This window comes from Apodemus sylvaticus, chromosome 2, assembly GCF_947179515.1.
Source record: "Apodemus sylvaticus chromosome 2, mApoSyl1.1, whole genome shotgun sequence".
Classification (NCBI taxonomy): domain Eukaryota; kingdom Metazoa; phylum Chordata; class Mammalia; order Rodentia; family Muridae; genus Apodemus; species Apodemus sylvaticus.
Window position 1 is genome coordinate 64,708,357 of NC_067473.1, and position 24,387 is coordinate 64,732,743.

The window sequence follows — 24,387 nt, forward strand, 5'->3', positions numbered from 1 at the left end:
TAATTGCTTTAACCTTTCAACTTACATATAAAATGTTTGGTTTGATGAGATTAGACCATCTACATTTTCTAGGTACTTATGAATATACTGTGTTCACAAAGCTAAATTAATTGTATTTAATTTCCAGGGTGAAAAAGAGCAACCCGTGTATGCAATGACTGGCCTCCGGTGGGGATCCTTCAGAGATGCTGGCGTCAAAGTTAGCAAGTAAAGGATTACTGTGTTTCTCTGCAATGAGTCTTTCAAAGTTTTATTCCATCCTTACTGTTGAGGTTTTAAAATACAGTGGTCTGGGAGTAAATCTTCCAGGCCTGGAAGTTGAATTTGGTATTGATAATGGAATAGGAATAGCTAGGTAATAGTTTGAATTCTATAGTCAGAAAGGATAGGGAAAGTTTCATTGAGAGAAGGGTAAGTCTGTTTTCAGACACATTTAGCTTGGGGTCAAATTACAGAAGGGGAAACTGGCATTGCTTATCACACAGCAGCGAGCTTAGCTAGAACCCAAGGTGCTGCCTGGGCCTCAGCCTCACAGAGCCCTTACAGTCCTAGTTGGTCGGAAAGCTGTGCGCATGGTATTTGAGAACACTCATAGGTAGAGAGACCCAGGGCTGCTCTCTCTTACAGGACAGGGTTGTCTGGCTTTGCTTACTGGAGGAGTGATTAGTGGGCCACCACTGGCTTTCATGGGTATAGGCTTAGTTTTAGAAACTTTCATAGGATCAGTGTTCTGGCTCTGAAAGAGGTGTGGAGAGGTAGTGTGGTCTGGCTTCCAAGGCAGGACTAAAGCAGACACCAGGCAGTCCATCTCCTCTGGTGGAAGCATCTTCTTTTGCCCACAGCCCAGGGCTTACAGTTTTAATAGAGGTTATCTGCGATGATTGCTCTCATGTACTGCTCTCTCATCAAGAACCTCTCTCACAGTTGAAGGACTAGACTGCTAAAGTTCCCCGGAATCTCTCCCAAATTTCTCTCTTATCCCTGGTAATGAAATTCCTGATAGCGGAATGCCAGTAGAAGAGTACTGCTGGATCTCTTTACACGCCAGTCATTTGCAAGTACATCGTGGTTGTGTTGACTCCACAAATTACCTTGTGCTTGATTGTTCATCTCAGATCTGGTCACAGAGAGCAGCTGCTTAGTCTTCTCTGAGAAAGTTTGCTCTGAACAAACTGCTTTTCCAGCATAGTGCTGGTCAGCTGTTTTAGAGATAGCTCATCTGCTTGTTCCATAGTTGGACTGGCTTCTGATTGATGAGTTTCAAAGTCTATAGATGGTAATATAATACCTTGACTAGGAGTGACCACTGAGTCACTTTTGGAGTAAAATAAGAAACATTCCCTTGCTGGCCATAGGAAGACTACAAGCATTGTGTCAACATTTACTACTGGAAAAAGTACAAGGAACTGCTTAAACTTTAGAAATAGAATACACTAGTCAGGGTGTTTCTACTTGATTAACTCACAAAAGGAGAAACCAAAAAGCTTTAAAAAACACCATAAAATATCAACTAACCAAGGCCCTCATCAATACTACCACAATATCAACACGGATGATAATTTAGAGTGGCTCCACATTGGCTATAAATTCCTTATTCTGGAAATTTAGGCCATTATCCCGAATGAAGAGTTCTGTGTTTTTATTTTCAAACCTTGCCCTTTCTTTGGCCTCTCTGCCTCTTCTAGCCTAAAGTTATCTTCTCTGCTCTTTGATGTGTCTAGAGTCAGTCTATTTCCCAGTCACTGTGCTCCGCCTGTGCTTTAGCCTTTGTTCATTTCACAACACGGCCGCACTCCAATGCTGTTGTTGTCCTTCCTGACTTTGCTTATCAATAGTGATCAGTTTATAGCACAACATAGGCAGTCATATTATTTGAGGTCTTTTATTTTCTCAACTCATAGGCCCAAAAGTAGGAATTTTATACTGGTTCTTCTGTATGTTTATACTTTCTACAACTTTCTGTGTAATAAGAGCTAACTAAAGGCATTCTACCTGAATCAGTCAGGATCGGTAAAGTAGCATGGATGTTGTCAGAGATGAGTCTAAAAAATGGTGTCTACATCATTTTCTAATTGTAACTGGGCATCTTCTTCTCTAGTAATTTTCATATGCTTAGCAATATGCAGTAAGTTTTCACTTTGAGACTTAGCACTTGCCACATTAAAGCTATATAATATGAATAATATGATTAAATACTGGTTTATGAATGTGTGTGAATTTTGTGTGAGAGGGGCCATGAGGTACAGGATTCAGTCCTGTGTCTTGAGACACATTAGATCATGCCACATTGATAATACACTACCTCTGTGTGGCTATTGCTCTCTCCTTGTGACTCTTGACTGTATACTTACTCTATTCTGTGGGTGAAAGTCTATATTATAATGACTTATAAACTTAGGGGTCAAAGAGACTTAAGCTATATATCTCTTATTAACTACAGGAATTGTTCTATCATCTAATTGCATGATTTTAGATGTGCCATTAACATTCAGGTTAAAAGTGTATTACTTTTGTGTTATACCACAATCCTTAAACCCCCCAGAGCAGCCAATTACAGAAGAGGTACATTCCTTATGACTGGATTGTCTTAGATGCTATCTAGCACATTGGTAGCTCTTTTCATCTTTTTTCTTGGTTTTTCTTAGGTACTGGTATCTTGGTCCACTAAAAAGCAAAGCAGCCCATTTTTTCAGTACTCTTCAGGTAAATGCAATTTATAATATAGAATATGACCTGTTGTTAACTTGATGTTTCTCTGTAATGTCTATATTTGAGATATTAATTCTTTGCTACAGAGCCATATCACATGTTTCAATACTAAAATGGGGGACATTTGATTTATATAATTACAGAAAACATTCTTGTTTTGATAGACAAGTACCCCTCATATCTATCTGTTTATCTATTAAGTACCCTGATATCTGTTTCTTTCTGTCTGTCTCCTTATCCATCCATCCATCATCCATCATCCATCCTTTGTCATTCTCTCCATGGCCAAACCCAAGTTTGCTTTATCTTGGATACTTGCCTTTGCTGTTCATTTACCCACCCTTACCAGATACCCCTTGATCAGAGTGAGCAAATGCCTACATCATTAATATGTGTATCTATGGTAGTACATGGCAGTGAACTGAAGATTTGTAATGAATTATAGATAAATTAATTATATAGACTTGTATATATTATCAGTAGGTTTCAAACTGTTTTGGTTAAATAAATGTAGTATTTACTTACTATATTGGACAGTGCTATATAGAACAATTCCCTCATCACAACACTCTGCTTGGCTGTGCTCTCTATATAATACATTAAGAGGTGATTAATAAGGCCTGATGTTGTAATATAGCACAGTGACAAAGCACCTTGCTTAGCATGTTTAAAGCCCTGGGTTTGATTACTAATGAGAGAGTAAGAGGGCATAGAAAAAAAGTTTAATAATTTCATATTAATTAAAAACCAAATAAAAAATCACTCAATAGATGAGCAATATACTGTGTTTATCTTTCATGCAGATCAAAGCAGTATAGTCACAATTTATGTTGGCTAATTTGAAAATTGATTGTGAAAAATTAGACTTCAGTGTTAACATTTAGAGTTAGATAGCAGATTTCTTCAAATTATAAAATAATATATATCCTTTGAAAAATGTAGCTCACATTAAGAACTTTGTGTTGTATAGAAAAATTTAAAAAAAAACTAAAAGTCAGTAAAGTACTTGGACTAAACACACATAATTTAAAAAAAAATAGAAAAGGCAAGACTTTTCTACTCCTAAGTTCAAACTGATTATTAAAAAGTGTTATTGTTAAAGAAAAGAATTTCACTGGTTAAGAGCCATACCCTGGGAAGCAGCAATAGCTGTATGTTGAAATGGTGGCCTTCTAGATCCTATCAACACTTTCCACCCACTGCTTATCAAGTGCTTATTTGTAGCAGAATTTTCCCTGTCCAGTTAATTTAAATATTAATACAACAAGAAGCCTGTTACTGGACAGGGAAAATGAAGGCGAAGCTAAGAGTTTCAGAGACAAAGACAGGGAGAGGACGAGGAGGAGGGGGAAGGAAGATGGATGGAGAGGAAGACATCCAGATCCTTTAAATAGCCACAGGTAGCTCTGGGTATCATAGAGCATAGAATGGTTGGGACGCCTTGTCTGATCTATGTGGGCAGCTTGTGTCTTTATCAATTGGCTCTGAAATTATTGTGTGGGCATCTTGTGGATTGAGAATGTTTTGATATATAAATCTGACTGATTAGTTATAAGCTTCTAGAGTTTTGATTCACTGGGGTGAGGGGATTTGTGACAACTCATCACAGGGGCAGATGGCGGAGAAGGAACAAGCAGCGCTGAGACAGGCGAACCGGAGCTGGGAAGACTGCGACTGGGGCTAGCCTAGATGGGGCTAGCCTAGATGGGGCTGGCATAGATGGGGCTAGCCTAGATGGGGCTAGCATAGATGGGGCTAGCCTAGATGGGGCTAGCATAGATGGGGCTGGCCTAGATGGGGCTAGCATAGATGGGGCTGGCCTAGATGGGGCTGGCTTAGATGGGGCTAGCCTAGATGGGGCTAGCCTAGATGGGGCTAGCCTAGATGGGGCTAGCATAGATGGGGCTGGCCTAGGTGGGGCTAGCATAGATGGGGCTGGCATAGATGGGGCTGGCATAGATGGGGCTGGCATAGATGGGGCTAGCATAGATGGGGCTAGCATAGATGGGGCTAGCATAGATGGGGCTAGCCGCAGCACTTACTGCTCTGTGCTTGGCATGTAGAGCACAAGCTGCACGGGCTTTCTGGCCTCTGCACCTAATCATATGCCAGAGGAAAGTGCAGTGGATCAGTGGCCTGACAGATAGTGGGGGAGAAATGTGGACAGGCCACACAGGAACAGAGGTGGGCCTCCTAAACCTGAAGGAGGATCAGAGAGCCTTCATGAAGGAGGTGGCATTTAAGGGCACTTGGGATAGAGAAGTGGGCTGTGTGAAGCCACTGTGATAAACCATGGTCATTAATTAGGCTGGCACAGTAGAATGTGTGCAAAAGGACCCAGAAGGGTGGGGCTGGCTAAGGCAAGTATCTATGTACACAAATCTGCACTGTGGGAAAATTGGCCTCAACATGCACAGGAAGTTGGGCATGCGTAGCAGTAGGTGAAGACAGCAGATATCAGACTGACAAAGTCCTCCAGTGATAAGGAAGAGTAAGTGCTGAGATGCAGACTAGGGTTGTTAATGGCGGATGGTTCAAAGTGCTACTGGAGTTAAATTCTCAGAAGCCTGAAGAATATTAGATTGGCAGATTGCCAGCCTAAGGGACTGGAGTTGTCTGACTTCATTTTTTTATTAATATTGATGATGGTAAGACCGAGTTTGTGGAGAAAGATGAAGTTTCAGTTTGGTGTGTGGCGAGTGGAGAATATCTTTGGTACAAATACAGTTGTGATTCTGTCTGGAACTCAAAGAGAGGTTTGGAGATGAAGATAAGTGTTTCTGTGTTGTAAGGATGTGGCTGCTATTGAAAGTGCAGGTTTGGTAAAGGTGCCATTAAGAATAGATGGCCAGGAGAAGCACAGAGGACTGTAAACATTTAGAAAATTAGAAAAAAAAAAAAATGGACTGTACTAAGAGAAAAGCCAAAAGAGAATCCCAGAATAGCAGCCAATCAAAGAGGAATTTCGAGAGAGAGAGAAAAGTACAAGTTTTAGGAAGTGATGGAAAGAGTCTAAATAAAAACGGAGACCATCTTCTGAACTTAGGAACTGCCAGAGGATTGGCAAGCTCCAAAGTAAGAGGGTTAGATTATAGCAAAGAGAGCCAAGGAATAAATAAAGTAAGAGGATTAGATTATAGCAAAGAGAGTCGAGGAATAAACAGTAGGTGAAGAAATGGAGGCAGTTGATTGGGAGTGGTGGTGAGGCACACCTTTAGTCCAGCATCCAAGAGGTAGGAGCAGGCGAATTTCTGAGTTTGAGGACAACCTGGTCTACAGTGTGAGTTCCAGGACAGCCAGGGCTACACAAAGAAACTCTGTGTTAAAAAAGAAAGAAAAGAAAAGAAAAGAAAAGAAAGAAAGAAGAAGAAAGGAAGGAAGGAAGGAAGGAAGGAAAAGGAAAAAAAGAGAAAAGAAAGAGAAAAGAAAGAAAAAAGAAAGAAGAAAACAACAAAAGCAAAGCAGAACAAATCAAAAAGAAAGACAAGAAGGAAGGAAGGAAGGAAAGGGAAAGGGAAGGGGGAAGCGGGAAAGGGGGAAGGGGGAAGGGAAAGGGAAGGGAAAGGAAGGGAAAGGAAAGGAAAGGAAAGGAAGGAAGGAAGGAAGGAAGGAAGGAAGGAAGGAAGAAAGAAAGAAAGAAAGAAAGAAAGAAAGAAAGAAAGAAAGAAAGAAAGAAAGAAAGAAAGAAAGGGAAAGGAAGGAAGGAAGAGAGAGAGAAAGAAAGAAAGAAAGAAAGAAAGAAAGAAAGAAAGAAAGAAAGAAAGAAAGAAAGAAAGGGAAAGGAAAGGAAGGAAGAAAGAGAGAGAGAGAGAGAGAAAGAAAGAAAGAAAGAAAGAAAAGAAAGAAAGAAAGAAAGAAAGAAAGAAAGAAAGAAAGAAAGAAAGAAAGGGAAAGGAAGGAAGGAAGAAAGAAAGAGAGAGAGAGAAAGAAAGAAAGGGAAAGGAAAGGAAGGAAGGAAGGAAGGAAGGAAGAAAGAGAGAGAGAGAAAGAAAGAAAGAAAGAAAGAAAGAAAGAAAGAAAGAAAGAAAGAAAGGGAAAGGAAGGAAGGAAGGAAGAAAGGGAAGGGAAAGGAAAGGAAGGAAGGAAGGAAGGAAGGAAGGAAGGAAGGAAGGAAGGAAGGAAGGAAGGAAGAAAGAGAGAGAGAAAGAAGGAAAGAAAGGAAGGAAGGAAGGAAGGAAGGGAGAGAGAGAGAGAGAGAGAGAGAGAGAGAGAGAAAGAAAGAAAGAAAGAAAGAAAGAAAGAAAGAAAGAAAGAAAGAAAGAAAGAAAGAAAGAAAGAAAGAAAGGAAGAAAGGAAGGAAGGGAAGGAAGAAAGAGAGAGAGAAAGAAAGAAAGAAAGAAAGAAAGAAAGAAAGAAAGAAAGAAAGAAAGAAAGGGAAAGGAAGGAAGAGAGAGAGAAAGAAAGAAAGAAAGAAAGAAAGAAAGAAAGAAAGAAAGAAAGAAAGAAAGAAAGAAAGAAAGAAAGAAAGAAAGAAAGAAAGAAAGAAAGATGCAAACAGTCAGGGTAGACTTTCCTCTTTGGGGATCTTGACTTTAAAGAGAAGTCAGCATGCAGAAGAATTCGAATTGATCCATACTTATCTCCTTGTACAAAGCTCAGCTCCAAGTGGATCAAGGACCTCCACGTAAAACCAGACACACTGAAACTAATAGAAAAGAAACTGGGGAAGGCCCTTGAGGACATGGGCACAGGGGAAAAGTTCCTGAATAGGACACCAATAGCTTATGCTCTAAGATCCAGAATTGACAAATGGGACCTCAAAATTACAAAGTTTCTGTAAGGCAAAGGACACTGTCAATAGGACAAAACAGCAACCAACAAATTGCTGTTGGGAAAAGATCTTCACCAACCCTACATCCGATAGAGGGCTAATATCCAATATATACAAAGAACTCAAGAAGTTAGACTCCAGAAAACCAAATAACCCTATTAAAAAATGGGGTACAGAGTTAAACAAAGAATTTTCACCTGAAGAACTTCAGATGGTGGAGAAGCATCTGAAAAAATGCTTAACTTCATTAGTCATTAAGGAAATGCAAATCAAAACAACCATGAGATTTCACCTCACACCAGTCAGAATAGCTAAGGTTAAAAACTCAGGAGACAACAGGTGTTAGCAGGGATGTGGGAAAGAGGAACACTGGTCCACTGCTGGTGGGAGTATAAGATAGTACAACCACTCTGGAAATCAGTCTGGCGATTCCTCAAAAAATTGGGCATGACTCTTACGGAGGACCCGACTATACTACTCCTGGGCATATACCCAGAGGATTCCCCATGCTCCACTATGTTCATAACAGCCTTATTTATAATAACCAGAAGCTGGAAAGAACCCAGATGTCTCTCAATGGAGGAATGGATACAGAAAATGTGGTATATTTACACAATGGAATACTACTTAGCAATTAAAAACAATGAATTCATGAAATTTTTAAGCAAATGGTTGGAACTGAAAAATATTGTCCTAAGTGAGGTAACCCAATCACATGTACTGCATTCACTGATAAGTGGATATTAACTAGCCCAGAAGCTCTGAATACCCAAGGCACAGTTAGCATAACAAATGATTCCCATGAAGAAGTAAGGAGAGTGCCCTGATCCTGGAAAGGCCTGATCCAGCATTGTAGGGGAGTACCAGGACAGAGAAAAGGGAGGGAGGTGATTGGAGTATGGGTGTAGAGAAGAGGGCCTATGGGACATATGGAGAGGGGGGAACCGGGAAAGGGGAAAACATTTGGAATATAAACAAAGAATTTAGAAAATAAATTTTAAAAAAAGAGAGAGAAGACAGAAAAGGTTACCCTGAGAGGAACAGGAAGGCAATAGAGCAGTGTTTTGGTTTGGGGGGTTGGGGGGGTGGGTTTTTTTGTTTGTTTGTTTTTTGTTTTTCGTTTTTTTTTTTGTTTTGTTTTTGTTTTTTTTTTGTTTTTGTTTTTGTTTTTTGAGACAGGGTTTCTCTGTGTAGCCCTGGCTGTCCTGGAACTCACTCTATAGACCAGGCTGGCCTCAAACTCAGAAATCCACCTGCCTCTGCCGCCCAAGTGCTGGGATTAAAGGTGTGCGCCACCACCGCCTGGCGAGCAGTGGTTATAAATAAGCAGATGGCTGTGTTTTTATATACCCCGAAGCAGGAGAGGGGGGAGTAGGAAATGAAGAGAAAGGAGATAGAAAAGATGACTGAGCTGGTTAAACACATACACAGACAAAAGGATGTCCAGGGTTCCTGCACAGGGGAAGGGCTTCCTTTATCACTGAGACAGGAGAGAAGTAGCAGTTAGGTCCAGATGAAAGTGACATTGTATTCCCCGATGGAACTGATAGAATTTGAAAACAGTTTGAAGCTATGTTTCTGAAAATGAAGCAGGAGGATAGATGGTAAAGGTGGCACAGAATGTTTAACTGTAAGAGTCAAGAGAATCTGCTAGAGCCTGAGGTTCTGTGATATCGCGGACAGGCTCCTCACTGGCTTCTGTCCACACTCAGCAGTGTGATTCCCCCACCCCAATAAACATTAAGTTCTGATTTAGGGATCCCTACACACACACACACACAAACACACACAAATAATAATAATAACAATAATAGATAAAAAAATGTATCATAAAAGTATCTAGTGTGAGAATGATGAGCTTTGAGGCAGGAAGAGGCCTTAGGCTAGATTCGAATTCTGTCCTCTGTATGGAGTCTGACACCAGCAGTGAAGGAGGTGTGGAGGTGTTTGATGCAACTGATTTCATTCCTTGTTTGTGTGCCATCCATAAATAGAGAGTAAGTTTATCATGGGACCACTCTCCTCATTAATATTGATTTCTATTGTTTGGATAAGTAAGTGTGAACAGTAGTTGTCAATTCAATTTGTTTTTCTTTCTGTTGTATGTTAGGGAACATAATAGAGACCACAATCACAATTCATGGTTTCTAAGGCAAGGTTTGAAGCCTTCATATTCCCAAGCGGGGAGAACTGTGCTCATTGAAGAGACAAATTATTAGAATTCTGACCTTTGCACAGGACTTACTTATGTGTACATGTGTACATGGTGAATGCTGTTTTCTTCTTCATTAACAGGAGTGGCCTCAGACTCATCAAGCCTCCATCTCTTACACGGGCCCAACAGAGAGACCTCCCATTGAGCCTGAAGAGACTCCTCCCCGGCCGTCTCTGTACAGGAGAATATTACGCAGGCTTGCCTCATTCTGGGCACAGCCACAGGATGGTGAGCAACGTGGTGACTGGACTACAAGCCCTGTTCAGCTTAGAAGTGACCTGGAGCAGACACCCAGAGCCAGGGCAGGCTGCAGTGTCTTGTGACTAGGCACCGCAGTTCCTTGTACTCTTTGTCAGTGACAACTGTGCTACTGTGCTGCTGTCAGTGAGCATGCTTGAGGCATAGAGAGCCTGGTGTTTATCCCCGTGTGTCAGAAACTAAGTAAAGAGTAGAGTTGGGCAAAGAAAGAGCTGGGGACCTTGAGTAGTCTGTCTGTCTGTCTGTCTGTCTGTCTGTCTGTCTGTCTGTCTCTGTGTGTGTGTGTGTGTGTGTGTGTGTGTGTGTGTGTGTGGTGTGTGCACGTGATAGGGATAGAGAAATGTCAATAGAAACACTGACCCACATCTGATGGATTCCCACAGCCTTCTCCCGAGAGGTGAGCCCTGAGGTCTGGAAAGATGTACAACTGTCAACCATTGAACTGTCCATCACAACCCGAAACATGCAACTTGATCTGATGGTAAGTGCGCTCATTTAAAAAAAATGCATTTGGTGTCTGGGGGAAAAATGATAGGTGCTTTTCTTGCATTGATTCAGTATTTTTCTGCTTTACTCTGGGCATAGAGATGAAAGGATCAAGGAAAGGGAGGTGTAGTGCGCCTTTGAGAACAAATTGCACAGGGAAGTGGTAGCTGAGTGCACTGGGACACAGGAGCTCAAGGATCTCTGAACACACATTTTGTTCATGCTTGGATGGCCTGGAGGGTTCAGACCAGAAGGAGACTCGTTTTCTATTTATACAAGTAATTTATGTCTCCTGTAAAATATTTGCAAACACAGCCAGCTCCCTTTGCCTTTGGAAATAATTCCATTTGAATTAATAAACTAAATTCAAAATTATAAAGCTTCTTAAGTATTAAGTAACATTTAAATAATTATTGGTAGAAACTTGGAAAGTACAAAGAAGTTTTTCTAAGCATGTCACCTAAGGCAATTTTTATATTGATGCATTCATCTACTTATTTGAAAAAGATAAACTTCGGAATGACAGTTGGGGAGAATATTAGGCTGTGGTAGTCCAGCAATTACTAGCTTTCCTTATCACAGACTCCTCAAGTAAATCAATCAGGAACAAACAAAGACAATATTAAACAAGGGGTCAAAGGCTAAAAATAGAAAATGCACAAAGGGAAACATTTTAATAAAAATAGCTCATGTTTATTACATGGGAATCATTGTCCTAAGAATCTTACATGAATTAGCTATATTCTCAGATTTACACCGTGTGTCTGAGCAAGACCGATTAACTAACTGCCTTTTATACAAAGCTCAAGTGCTAAGAAGAGCAGCTGAGATAGTAACTCCTGGCCATGTGTTCCACAGCATGGTGCGCTCAGTGGCGATGCACACGGGGAGCTGGGCCATCTCTTTGCCTTCATGAGGCTGTGAGCTATAACACTCTTGACTTTTGGTAGTGCACACCCCTTGCTGTGGAAGGGGTGCAGTTGCTTAGTTTTTGGGCACCAGCACGTAAGTCCTTACTGTCCACAGTCTTCCCTTACTTAACACAGAATTAATAAATCACCATGAATGCATGAGGTTGAAAAGTCCTCTGTTCAGAGAGAATTTTGAGAAGAAGATAACATTTCTATTATACATTCTCTTTATTCTCAGTCTGTGGTAACAATATAGTTTCAGTATTTGCTCGTGTTCTTTTGCCATTGTTCTTGTCTCTGATGACTGAATCTCCCTGAAAGCGTTGAGCACAGTGAGTGTGTGATTGCAGCTCTAGATGAGTCACATGCAGGCTGCTGAATGCTCTTATCTTTGTGCTAATTACAAAGTTATGTGACGCTGCTTATCTCTAGCGGAGCACAGTTACTTTCTTTTTCCCTCACCACTCTGCAAAAGCAAATACAGTAAAATATTCACACACTGTAGCTGTTATGTAATAGTTTGAAATGTTTACTTATCATTTATATTAATGTTTACTTATCATTAATATATTGTTTATATTAAAATAATATATCCATAATATGAAAACAGCTTTAGGATTGTGGAATGTGAGAAATTTAATGTCTCAAATAAGCATGTTTATTCTTCGATAGCACAGTACATTAGATAGATTGAGTAAATAAATATTGATGCCTTTGTTTAAAGTAATATAATCTTTATATTTACTAATGTGACGAGATGCTCATCATATATTGCTGAGTGATTTTAAATGATTTTCATGAGATAGTTGCTTCCATTGTTATTTAAAAAAAAACAAACCTGCCACCCATAATTGAATTTTCTGAGTAGCACAGGTAAAGACTCCAATTTTATTTACTTACTCCACTAGCCAATTGTTCGGATTTTTATTGACTCTCCCTCGAGATGGAAAGATCATTGTGAGCCACCTAATGTGGGCGCTAGAAACTGAACGCAGCTCCTCTGGAACAGCAGCTAATACTCTTATCTCCTGAGCCATCTCATCAGCCCCATGTTTTCTATAAATACTTGAGGATGTTTTTTAGGTTCTTCATAAAAGTTTTATAAGGTTGCCTTGTACACATACAATTTGAGGAGAAATGGCATTTCTACAGTATTAAACCTATGGCATATAATGTGATGTATTCCTTCCTTTACTGAGGGCTTCAGTGTCACTCAAGGAGTTTTATGGTTTTCTCCATAGTATTTGTCTATTGCTGGGAATGCTCGTGATTATCTTATTTTTGATGCTATTATAAGTATAATCTCTTAAAACTTCATTTCTCTGACTGAAGAGACAGACATGTAATTGGGGTGTGTGTGTGTGTGTGTGTGTGTGTGTGTGTGTGTGTGTTGATGCTGAATCGCCTGTGGACTCTTTTAGGTTTGTTATAGATTTTGCTATTATCAACAGCAAACAGTACCAGCCAGAAGTAATGCTAATGGGGGCCATTGCTTTGTTCTTAATTTTGATAGATTTTTGGCATGCCTTTTATTAGATGAGGATGTTTCTTATAAGGAAAACTTTGCTAGGTTTGCCAAGAGTTTTATTAACTTTAAATATCTTAGACATTAAATTCTATCAAGTGTCTTTTCTTCATCCATTAAGGCAATAAGATTCTTACTGAATCTGCCAATGTGAGCTGGTCTTTGAATGGATATGAGACTACTGGCCAAGATATAGAAAAAGCAATGATGTTAATTTTGTATCTTAAACACTGAACTATGAAATAACTATTGGCAGGAAATAAGTAGTATATAACAGGGGTCCCAGAGAGAAGGCACTCAGAGAAGGTCAGCCACGTTCCTGTCCTAGTGTCCTGCTTTTGAGGCCACATGAAGATGGGTTTACCAGGGTCCATGCTCTCTTCTGGGAAGGCATCTTTGAGAATTCAGGGGCATCTGGGCAATAAGAATTGCAGAGCAAAATAAAACAAAGCTGCCTTGAGGTGTGAGCCAGAAATTCACAAGATCCACTAAGATCTCTATGGCTTTGTCTGTATCACCACTGATATGTCTTATGAGAAACACCTGAGTTGAAGAACGAACTCCTCCCAAGAAACAGGCTCAGTCCTAGGAGATTCATTCACATCGCAGGACCAAAAAGTGTGTTCCCACAAGGTAAAGGTGAAAATTGTTGTCAGGCGTGGGGTATTGATCCTTAAAAGGCCATTTCCTCCATATGGACAAAATCAGTCTGATTCCAGGCTTGTATTTCCTCTACCAAAATCTGGAGGCTAATCCATAGAGTCGCCATTTCCAGGTAACCTAGCTGTGCCTCTAAACAAAGCTGAGGAAAGCTGTCAGCAGAGGACAGCCATGGGACCAACGTTATCTTAATGAGTTAGAGTCACACAGAATTCAAGTTTCTGTGGACTTCATTGGAACACAAATACGCTAACATATTACAGCACCCAGCAGAATCTAGTGGCCATCAGAGAAACTTCAGGTAACTCTCTCTGGTTCTTAACAGAAAACACATGTTGATGTTCATTCTTACTGGAGCATGGCTCTGCTGCCCACTGCAAGTTTAAACATGCCGGTTTCCTTTCCCTCTATCTCCTGTGCATTAGACCCAGTCACTAGTTAGTTTCTAGTCTCTTCCCCACCTCTTCAATGCCATCCTGGCATCAGCTGAGCCTTCACTGCTCCTTCTCATTTCTCTGTAATGACCTGTTCTGGCTCACCGCCTCCCTCTGCAGTTAGATCTGTCACAGTTCTTAGCACAGCAGGCAGTGACCCTATTACAAACAAGCCAGAACATTTCCCTCTTTAGAGCCTTCCATGGCCTCTCCATTTCACTCAACCTAAAAGACACCTTCCTTAAAGTGGTCTCCAGAGCCCTATCCATACAGATGTTCTCTTCCCCTCCAGAGTCATCCACTTTTCTTCCCCCTGCCACCCAGTCTGTACATTTCAGGGACAACCCCACCTAAAGTTCTTGACTGGGCATTCCCATTGTACGGATGGCTTGTCCCTAGAAATAGTGTTTTTTAAAGTTTGATCTGTAGACTGGCAGCATCAGATTATAAGGAAGTGGTTTGAAATAAAAAGTCTTGAGCTTTAAAACAGTCCTCCTGAGCTAACTCTGAGAATGATAGCAGAGTTGAGTCTGTTTTTTAAATTAATTTTGAATCAACAAATACAAACAGAATCCTGATGTTAATCAGCCCTCCAGGGATACCTGCAGATGTGTGAAAAACACTTCCCCTGATAAGTGTGTTCCTTCCTTTCTGACTTTCTGAGCTTCCTTTGATCAGGTCACCTCTCCCCTGGCCTTTCTTTAAAATATTAGTCATTGGGGCTGCAGAGATGGCTCCACAGCATACACGCATTCTTACTCTTCAGAGGACCCAGGTCTTCAGAGGATTCAGGTTCAGTTCCCAGCACCCACCCAGAAGCTCACAGCCATCTAACTCTGACCTCCATGGATGTGTGTACTGCATGGACATACATGCAGGCAAAACGTACTACACATAAAGTAAAATAAATCCTTTTTTAAAATTTTACTACCACCAGTGCAATCTCAGACTCTTGTCTTTTTATGACATTTTATAATATAGTCTGATGTACTTCTAGTATTCCCATTTTCTGCTTCATTCAGTAATATAATCCTTTATTATTCTGTGTATTCCTGCACTCCCAACAGTGAATGTAAGTTCTTTGTGGGCAAAATTGCTTCTGTGGTAACCCAGGTATTCTGAAGGCTGATGAAATGTGGCTGACTCTTAGTAGATAGTTGGGTGAACTGTGAAACCTAAATTCTGAGCAGTCTTTATGTCAGAACATTGTGTTTTGTATTTCCTAGTTGAGAGATAGAGCTGTGCTTTAATGCTACCTTTGAAACTCAGGCAACAGCTCACAGAGGCTTCTGTATGTTCTCCTGGGCTTACCAGGTTTGAACTTCCCCAAGAAGGTGGTGTTGGGATTGCTTCTCGAAGGCTAAGCTTGTGTTGCTTGCTAATGACTCCTAGGAAACTGAGGAGGGGCCCAGGAATCATGACTCTTTTATAGCACTTCCTTGTACATCAGGCTTTCAAAGCTTTGTATGGATAGAACCATTGGGGTCCCCAATGGAGGAGTTAGAGAAAGGACTGAAGGAACTGAAGGGGTTTGCAACCCCATAGGAAGAACAACAATATCAACCAACCAGAGCTCCCATGGTCTAAACCATCAACCAAGGAGTACACATGGAGGGAGGCCATGGCTCCAGCCATATATGTAGCAGAGGATGGCCTTGTTGGGCATCAGTGGGAGGAGAGGCCCCTGGTCCTGTGAAGGCTTGATGCCCCAGTGTAGGGGAATGTGAGGGCGGGTAGGTGGAAGTGGGTGGGTAGGTAGGGGAGCATCCTCATAGAAGCAGGAGGAGGGAGGATGGGATAGGGGTTTCTGGGAGGGGGGATTGGGAAAGGGGATAACATTTGAAATGCAAATAAATAAAATATCCAATTTTTTAAAAAGTAAAAAAAAAAAAATGGTTTTGCAACCATTATTGGGGAATAAGTAGGTCGCTGTTTTCTGCTCCGGTTGTGTTTAGAACATTTTAGAGAACCCAGATACCTGTGGGCAACAGCTTCATTAGCCCAGTTTCCAAGTCTTAACATTCACATTCTTAATCTTTCTAGAGCAAAGAGGACTTTATGAACATTCGCATTGAGCCTGACACTGTCAGCAAAGGAGATTTCATAATCCTAGGGTAAGTGCCTGACCTGTAGGGAGTGGGCTTCATCAAGTAACTGCTGTCCTCAAACCTTTCCATTCAGAGTGCGCTGTCTGTCTAAGAGGGAGACCTGCCAAAGGCCTTGTCTGTCTGGGAATGCCGGCCTTCTTTTTATAATGGAGCTGGCGTGTCTGCTGCCTGTGTACTTTGGCCCTCTCTGCTCATTTTGGGAGGGACAGAATGTAACAGTCTGCCTTTCAATCGAAATTAAAGAATTCAGTGTTTCAAGCAGTGCTATGGACTATAGTTTCAGTCAGGGAGCTTGAGCGCCTCCTTGCTGGCTCTGGGACTCTAAGGTTGTTGATTTGCCTCAGTCCTTTTCCATCTGTAAAATGGCAGGTTAGCATCATGTCTCAGGACCTTGTCAGTCTCAAGGAGGCTTAACATTGAGCAGCACTTCCCAGCCACTGTTACTGTGAATGCCACTCACCTTGTCTTCCCATTCCCAGGACATCAAGGACAAACCTAAAAGGACACTGAGTATCCACCTGGACATTGCCCAGGCTCCCCTTGTCCTATACAGTGGACTCTCCCAAGTCCTGCCTGATTTGTTAACTCCTGCCTTGGCTGGAATTTCATTGGCTGAGGATTCTGTAAACTCTCCAGACATCCTCAAAGTATCTAAGGAGCTGTGTGTTCCCATGCCAACCAGGAATCTGCTCTGCTGTCTTTGCGTTGTCCTGGTGCTCCCTCTCGTGCCCACTTAGGGATTGGACATTGCTGCTGCAACAGCTGTGTCTCCATGGCTGCGTCATTGTCTATTCCAGCGTAGGCAGCAGCATGCTTTTCATTGGTCTGCGTTGTTCTCTCCTTTCATACAAATTCTTCAGATACTGAATGCTCCCTTCTACAGCCTTTGATTACTCTCGCTCTGTGGTAAAAGGAAGAGGGAAAAGCCTGTCCCTTCCACAGTGTGCATAAATCGCACAGTATCTTACTTGAGTCTAGCTAGTGGGAGCAGCCATATTCAAATCTCCTTTATAAAACTGACACCAAACAAAACCCCTCATTGTATCAATTAATTAAATGGTATTATGTTCAGCATTCTTTAAGCAAGTTTCCTTTTGGTTCTTAAGTAAATTTGTGTAATTCATGTGTTTCCCCAAATATCTCAATGAATCATGAGGAAGCTGATGACATGAAAAAATTGCTATTTCCAAATAACAAAAGATAAAAATTTTTTGAGATGGGGTCTATTATAGCCCAAGCTTGCCTTTAACTCCCTAAGTAGCCCAGGCTGGTTTAAACCCCTCCCTCTATCCTTTCCCCTCTTTTTGTATTTACCATAACTAGCCAAATGGGTGCATGTGTGTTGAGGTCTCATATGCTTGTGTCTGATGCTTTACTCCCAGGCCATTTAGCAAAGGTCAATGTGCTAAGTGGGCTGTTACCTATGATGAGTGATCAGAAAATAGCTAAGACTATTTATACGGATAAAAGAATTCTCTACTGTAAAGTAAAATACATTGCTTTGTGCTGAATAAAGGATCACAAGGACCAAGGAACAGAAATTTGATGCTGTTCTCAAAGGACTGAATTACATCCTAATCTGTAAATTTGAGATGAACAGCTTAACAACTAGATAGATGTAGAACCATTTAAAAATAAAGAAAATTGAGAGAAACTTCATGACAGCTTTGTGCAGTTCTCTAAAGCAAGTCAGTCTTCTAGAATGAATCACAACACTGGTTAGAATCACAGGGAGTCTTGTTCACTGAGCCCTGGTCTCTGTACTCTCACTTTCTTGCCCTCATTGCTGGGCTTTTCTGAGGTCTATTGCAGCTGCCATCAAAGATTCCAACCTTGCTTTTTCTTATTCTAACAGAAGTAAGAAGGTGAGAGACCCTGGTCTGTGTGCGGCTGGCACCGAGTGTCTCCAGGCCAGCCACTGTACTCTGGTTCTTCCTGAGGTAAGGTGGACCTCAAGCTATTTGGGGTTGACTTGTCTGTTCCTCCATTTTCTTCCTCCTTCCATCTTAAGTGACTGCCATCTAGATACCTTCTGTTTGACGAACTCATTATCAGGTCTGAGTTAAAGAAAACCCGAAAAGAAAGGAAAGAGCTTCTACATTACTGATTTGGAGCAGGCCTCTGAGGTTTTGGTTCTCTAGGTAAAGGTTCTCCCTCAAAGTGATTCTTAAGTCCCCTAAACTTTGCTTCTTCATGCCAATAATGCAAAAGATGTTTATAATAGTATTATCTGAAGAATGTTCTATGTGGTGAGTACAGGTTTTATCTTTCCAGTAAAGTATGCTATAGCGTACCATACTTAGAATAACAACTTTTGTAAATAGGAATAAAAGAGTGAGATGCATGAATTGAAGGTAATTTGACTGCTGCTGCCCCAGGTCAGATTTACTCAGGCCCGAAAGAGCTATGGCCATGCTGCTGCTGTACTGCATTGAAACGGTAGGCAAATGGAAGGTGTTGACGTGTGTGGCCACTATGATTTCAGGCCGCAACTGCTGAATTAAATGAGTTATGGCAGGACTCTACAGGCTGTAATGACACTAGTGCTGGCACATCCAAGTGTGAAGGCCCTCAGTATTGGAGAATAATGACAAGAAGTCAGTGGACACAACTCGCTTCTCAGGAGTGTCAGCTGGTTTTTGCTAAGGAGAAGCATAGTCTATGTATAGCCCTATCATCAATTTATCTCTTCCATAATGGATATCTTTATTATGGTCTTTGACAATTTCATGTATCTGTAATACGGAAGGGCTCTTGCCTTTTGATAAATGTTTTAAAATTTTAATCTTATTCAAGTTCCAAATTGTTTCTTGAGATAGAAGTTTTAAAAAGAAAAATTGTCTCTCCATGGACTAGAGAGTTGGTGTTTCCAGAACCAGTCAGAACTGGGAGATTTTTGTTAGGCTTAGTCCTCTGCAGAGAGGCTTCCGTATCCAGTGAGGCCACAGTTGTGCTCAGAACTCTTCCTCTCTCTAGGGAACAGAGGGATCCTTCAGCATTGACAGCGAGGAGTATGAAGCCATGCCTGTGGAGGTCAAACTACTGCCCAGAAAACTGCAGTTCTTCTGTGATCCCAGGAGGAGGGAGCAGATGCTGCAGAGCACATCCCAGTGAGCGGGAGCACCTTGGGGCATTCCCAGGCTGCACTGCAAGCCACCAGTGGGACCACAAGGGAATGTGTGTGCTTCTGTCCCCAGAGTGTCACGGGATCCCAAGGGAATTTTCATGGCAAGGACCCCCAGCCCGTCCTGTTTGCTTCCTACAGCACATGTCCTGTCACACGTGTGGTCAGTCTCTGTTCTCCCCATGCTGAGGTAGTTATCCCCCCTCCACAGTGGCTGTCTCAGGCTGCTTCAAGGATGTGCTTGCACTCACTGAGTTGGGAAGGCCTGGAGTTTGTGGTTGTCCCTCAGTGGAGATGGACTGTAGACTAAGCAAGCTCCTGTTTTGGTTCTCTCCCGCCCCGGGGCGTCCCAGGGAAGCAGCTGCTGTCTCCGGTGCCTCTCCCTCCTTCGGGGCTCTCTCATGGGTGCTACTCCTTTGTGAGCTCTGTTTTGGTTGGTTGGTCTCATCTGGAAAGCAAATTGAGGTTGTTCCCCCTTCACCCATGACAAATGTATTGTAAATGCTGTTTTAAAACAAACTAGTGCTTCCTCATTGTTTGCGTGTGTACAGCTGAGGCGCATGCGCATGTCGAACTAAGGGACCTAGCACCCACTCCCAAACTTTGTAACTCAACCGCAGGGGGCTAGGGTTCTTCATTTTAAAAGACCGCTTCCCCAGGTGATTCAACCATACCGGGAGAAAGTGTTTTAAATCTGCTTCGTAAACTTAAATGTATTATATACATATATTTTTAAAAATCACATATTTGTGTTGACATCTATTGTTTCCATGGGAAGTTAAGCACTTGTCAATGTACTTACTAGTGTTGTGTAAATATTGTTTAAAAATAAAAACTCTTTCATCATTCTTTTAAACATACCCAATGTAACTTAAATGCACCCCTTATTTATAAAAATTAACTAGTAAACTAGTGTTTTACTATTTGAAATTTTTAAATTTTGAAAAAATTATTTTTTCTCCCTTGGTATATTTCTATACTACTGTGAGCAAAGGGATTTCTTTTTTAATATAACATTTTTATTGATTCTTTGTCAATTTTATACATATTTTGATCATATTCACCCCTCCGTCCCTCCCCAACTCCTCTCATATCCACCTCGCCCCTCCTAATATTACCTTGTCTTTTCTTTATAACCCAGAGTGTACATTTGGTGCTGTCTATATGTTTGTGCAAGTCAGACCATCCAGTAGAGGTTGTTCAACATACCAAGGGCCACACCCTCCTCCCCTCCCTCCTCCAAGCTGCACTGTTGACTCTCTTGTGCGGCAGCTACAGCGCACAGCTGCCAGCATGTGTGGAGAGCATTCCTGTCTGTCCAGAAGACCCTGTCCTCTCCAGCCTCTCTCTGGCTCTTAGTCTTTTCCTACTCTTCTTCCATCATGGTACTGGAGTCCTGGCATGAAGAGAGTGTGATAAGTGTGATGTGGATGTCCCTCCCACTCATGGCCAGCAGTCCATAGACACATATTCTCTGTATTTGACCAATTGTAACATTCTGTATTAACTGCCTTCCACTGCACAATGAAACTTATGAGATCTGAGATCTGCAGAGACCTGGCTGGTTTATTTGCTTGTTTAATTTTATTTTTTTACTTATTAACTTTACATCCTGCTCACTGCCCCCTTCCCAGTAACCTCCCCCAACAACCCTTCCCCCATTCCCTCTCCTTTTCTGAGTAGGTTGTTGGGGGGGGAGGTAGGTGTCCCCTCCCCCAGTGGCACATCAAGTCTCTGAGGCTAGGCGCTTCCTTTCCCACTGATGCCAGACAAGTCAGCCCAGCTAGAAGAACACATCCAGGCACCAGCTTTGGGCTATGTCAAGGACCAGGCTCAGCTTGGGGAGGGGTTCTCAGAGAAGGGATGTGTGGAAGCAGTGAAAAGATGACAAAGACCCAAGTTGCCGACCTGTGTTCTGCTTGATACAGCTTTTCCAGTCTGCTGCTCTCTGCTTTCTGCTTTCTCTCTGGAGAGTTCTCTGTCTACATTCTGCTTGCTTGCTATTCTAAGAGATCTCTCCATGTTTGTGTGTGCTTGTATATGCGTGTCTCCAAGCAGTTCTTTCTCTATATCATAAAAAATTCTCTGGATAGCTCATTTCCTGCAGAACACAGGTCCAGTCTTTTACTTTACATATTAATACAGTCATTTACTCAAGGTTTTCTTTCCTTTTTTAAAAAATTATTTATTTCATGTATGTGACTACACTGTAACTGTCTTCAGACACACCAGAAGAGGGCATCAGATTCCATTACAAATGGTTATGAGCCACCATGTGGGTGTTGAGAATTGAACTGGGGACCTCTGGAAGAGCAGTCAGTGCTCTTAGCCGCTGAGCCATCTCTCCAGCCCCCCTTTTCTTTCCTTTTGATTATGAAACAGCATCCCTTGACTTCAGCCCTTTGATTCTTAGGAGACAGGAAGCACACATTTTTTTCCTCCACATTGCAAAAGAATTCAGAGATCTCTCTCCCTTCATTAAGCTAGTGGGACCTGCCCTGAAATTACTATTTCCACCACAATTGAGCCAGAACTTGAGTCCCAGGCTGACCTTGAACTCAGGAATCTGCCTGCGTTTGTATCTGCCTGTCTTTGTATCTTTCTGAGAAGCTGACTTATAATGTTTGTTCTGTTATATTCTTGAAGCCCTTTATAATTCATATTGCATCCTTATATTTTTGCATAGTTGAGAAATTTTATATATTTTGATCCTATGTTTTTAGAGTTTTCTCCACATCCTTAAAGACTGTCCTGAAGGTCCCAGCTTTTACCATTTTGATGAGACATAATCACACCCTCGACTCCTGGACTTGTGCGGTTTTTAATTATCATGGAGTCATTAACTGGGAAGGATACTCCTTGGAAGGAAAAGAGTCCTCCACTGCTAGCTTATCCAGAAAATATGTACATTATTATGCAAACAAGCTTAGACCCACAGCAACTATCAACACTTGTGGAGGCTCACACCAGGGCCTTGTCCCAGGGGCAGGAACCATGTCACTCTGCCCCCACCAGGACCATGCCAGGCTTGGCAGGGATAGCCCCATTCCAGTTGAGACCCATATGAAGACCAAGCTGCACATATGCTACATATGTGCTGGGACGCCTAGGTCTATGCCTGGATGCTCTCTGGTTGGTGGTTCAGTCTCTGAGAGCCCCAAGGGTCCAGGTCAGTTGACTCTGTTGGTCTTCCTGTGGAGTTCCTATCCCTTTCGGGGCCCACAATCCATCCTTCTGTTCTTCCATAAGAGTTCCCCAAGCTCCATCCACTGTTTGACTGTAGGTGCCTGCATCTGTCTGTGTCAGCTCAGACAACACGCTCCTGTCTGCAAGCATAACAGCGTGTCATTTACAGCCAAGGATTGGTGTTTGCCCATGGGGTGGGTCTCAAGTTGGGCTGGTTATTGGCTGGCCATTCCCTTAGTCTCTGCTCCACCCCCTGTCCCTGTATTTCTTGTAGACAGGATAAATTTTGGGTTGAAAGTTTTATGGGTATCTCAATGGCTGCACTGGGGTTGCTGCCTGGCTATAGGAAGTGGCCTCTTCAGGTTCTATATCCCTAGAAAAGGGAGTTCATCAGTTTATGTTTATGCTTGGCATTCTTTATCATTTGCTTTTCATCAGTAAAATATATAAATCTAAATAACTTAAATATTAACTCATTACAGAGCAAATGTTTTAACAATTATTAGTATATGTTAGAAGAAATGATTATTTGAATAATTACTTTTTTGTAATTACAAATGTTATTAGGATGTTCTTGTTCCTAACTTATTTACCCAATATGTCAATATTAGTTCTGGTGAGATAAGGATATCCAGTATCAGTTACATTCCTTTTTCATTGACTATTTATGAGCCCAGAAAGTAGATGAGTATGAATTCTACCAACTTTTTTATAATTGCTTTGAAATTAGAGGGAAAAAACATACTATTTGCATTAAAGTTAATAATGTTCTTTCAGCTAACAATTTGATTCTATCTTCCTCCAGTCTGCTGCAAGCTGAGTACTGAAATCACTTGCATTTCTAAGGAGTTGCTACCTGATCATTAGAACTGTTTACTTTTAATGCTAGCATGGACATTTCCTTTGCTAGTGCCCAGAAGTCCTGGAACTCTAGAAGGCCTGCACGGTGACTGAGTCTTTGCCATCGTGAAAGGGAAAGTGACACCCTTAGTAGCAGGAATTTCAGAAAGATCAGATTTAAATATAAAGACAGTAATAGACCTTTACCTACGTGTTCCACTGGAGTAAAACCAGTGAATGAATGGAGTGGACAGACAGCACCTACAGAAAGTCCCTAATTGAAAATCATGAAAAACAAGGCTGCCTGTGTAGTTCTGTGTGCTTGTGGTGGTAAGCATTCAGCTTTAACAACAACCAGAGGAATCCAGAGGTCAGCATGTTCGCTTTACTCGGTGCCCACTGGGGAGGGAAAGGGCTACTATGGTCTATGGAAATAAAAGAATCTGTGCTTCTATAACAGTATGTAGGACCAGGATAGAATCCAGTGTTCCTTAAGACACCGTGTAGCTGCAGATTCTAACCATAACAGCCATATGGTTAGATCCACATTATAAATGTGCTCTGTTGATTTTGTTTTCTTTAGTCAGTTGGTTTGGGTTGTCTTGGGTTTGTTTACTGCTTTTTCTTTGGATGGTCCATCCCTAAAATGTCCACATTTAATAACAAGTATACAGATGTTTAGCTCTGCCGAGGTCGTGGGGATCACCTCCAGACCTTTATACACACAACTGATATTAAAAGCATACCAGTTCTTATAATGCCTCTAAGACATCGGCACTATTGGGGATGACTGCCCCACGTAGAAAACAGAAACCTAGCTTTGCAACCAGTGTTAACGACTCACTTTATACTGGTTTAAAATAACTCTCCCTATAGATATACAAAAATGTGCATATTTACCAATATATATTGCTCTGATAAGAGATTTCTGAAATAAAATAGCTTCTTTCTTAAGCCTAGAAGTTTCCTGTAGGATTAAAGGTACAAGGTCCTGGTTCTTTGACTTTAGTTTCCATTTTGTGGAGAGTGTTTATCCAACCGCAGCCTCTCAGAGGACAGGCTACAGCTCCCTAGTGTCTGTCCTCATCCCCATAAGTAAAAGCAGCATTCACCCCTCGGGCTCTGGCCGTCAGCATTCCTTCCTACCAAAAACTACATGG

At 41.6% G+C, this 24,387-nt stretch overlaps 1 protein-coding gene across 1 annotated transcript in view; it reads left to right on the top strand.

Moving 5' to 3' along the window:
* Agk (acylglycerol kinase) overlaps positions 1-20,745 on the top strand; it is a 79,022-nt gene extending 58,277 nt beyond the window's left edge. The window contains exons 10-16 of the mRNA XM_052173515.1: positions 128-207; positions 2,646-2,703; positions 9,776-9,923; positions 10,337-10,434; positions 16,013-16,083; positions 17,933-18,017; positions 19,054-20,745. Of these exons, the coding sequence (XP_052029475.1) occupies positions 128-207; positions 2,646-2,703; positions 9,776-9,923; positions 10,337-10,434; positions 16,013-16,083; positions 17,933-18,017; positions 19,054-19,191 (678 nt within the window). The 3' untranslated portion in view covers positions 19,192-20,745. The remainder of the gene's footprint in view (positions 1-127; positions 208-2,645; positions 2,704-9,775; positions 9,924-10,336; positions 10,435-16,012; positions 16,084-17,932; positions 18,018-19,053) is intronic.
* Positions 20,746-24,387: the final 3,642 nt, after the last annotated feature.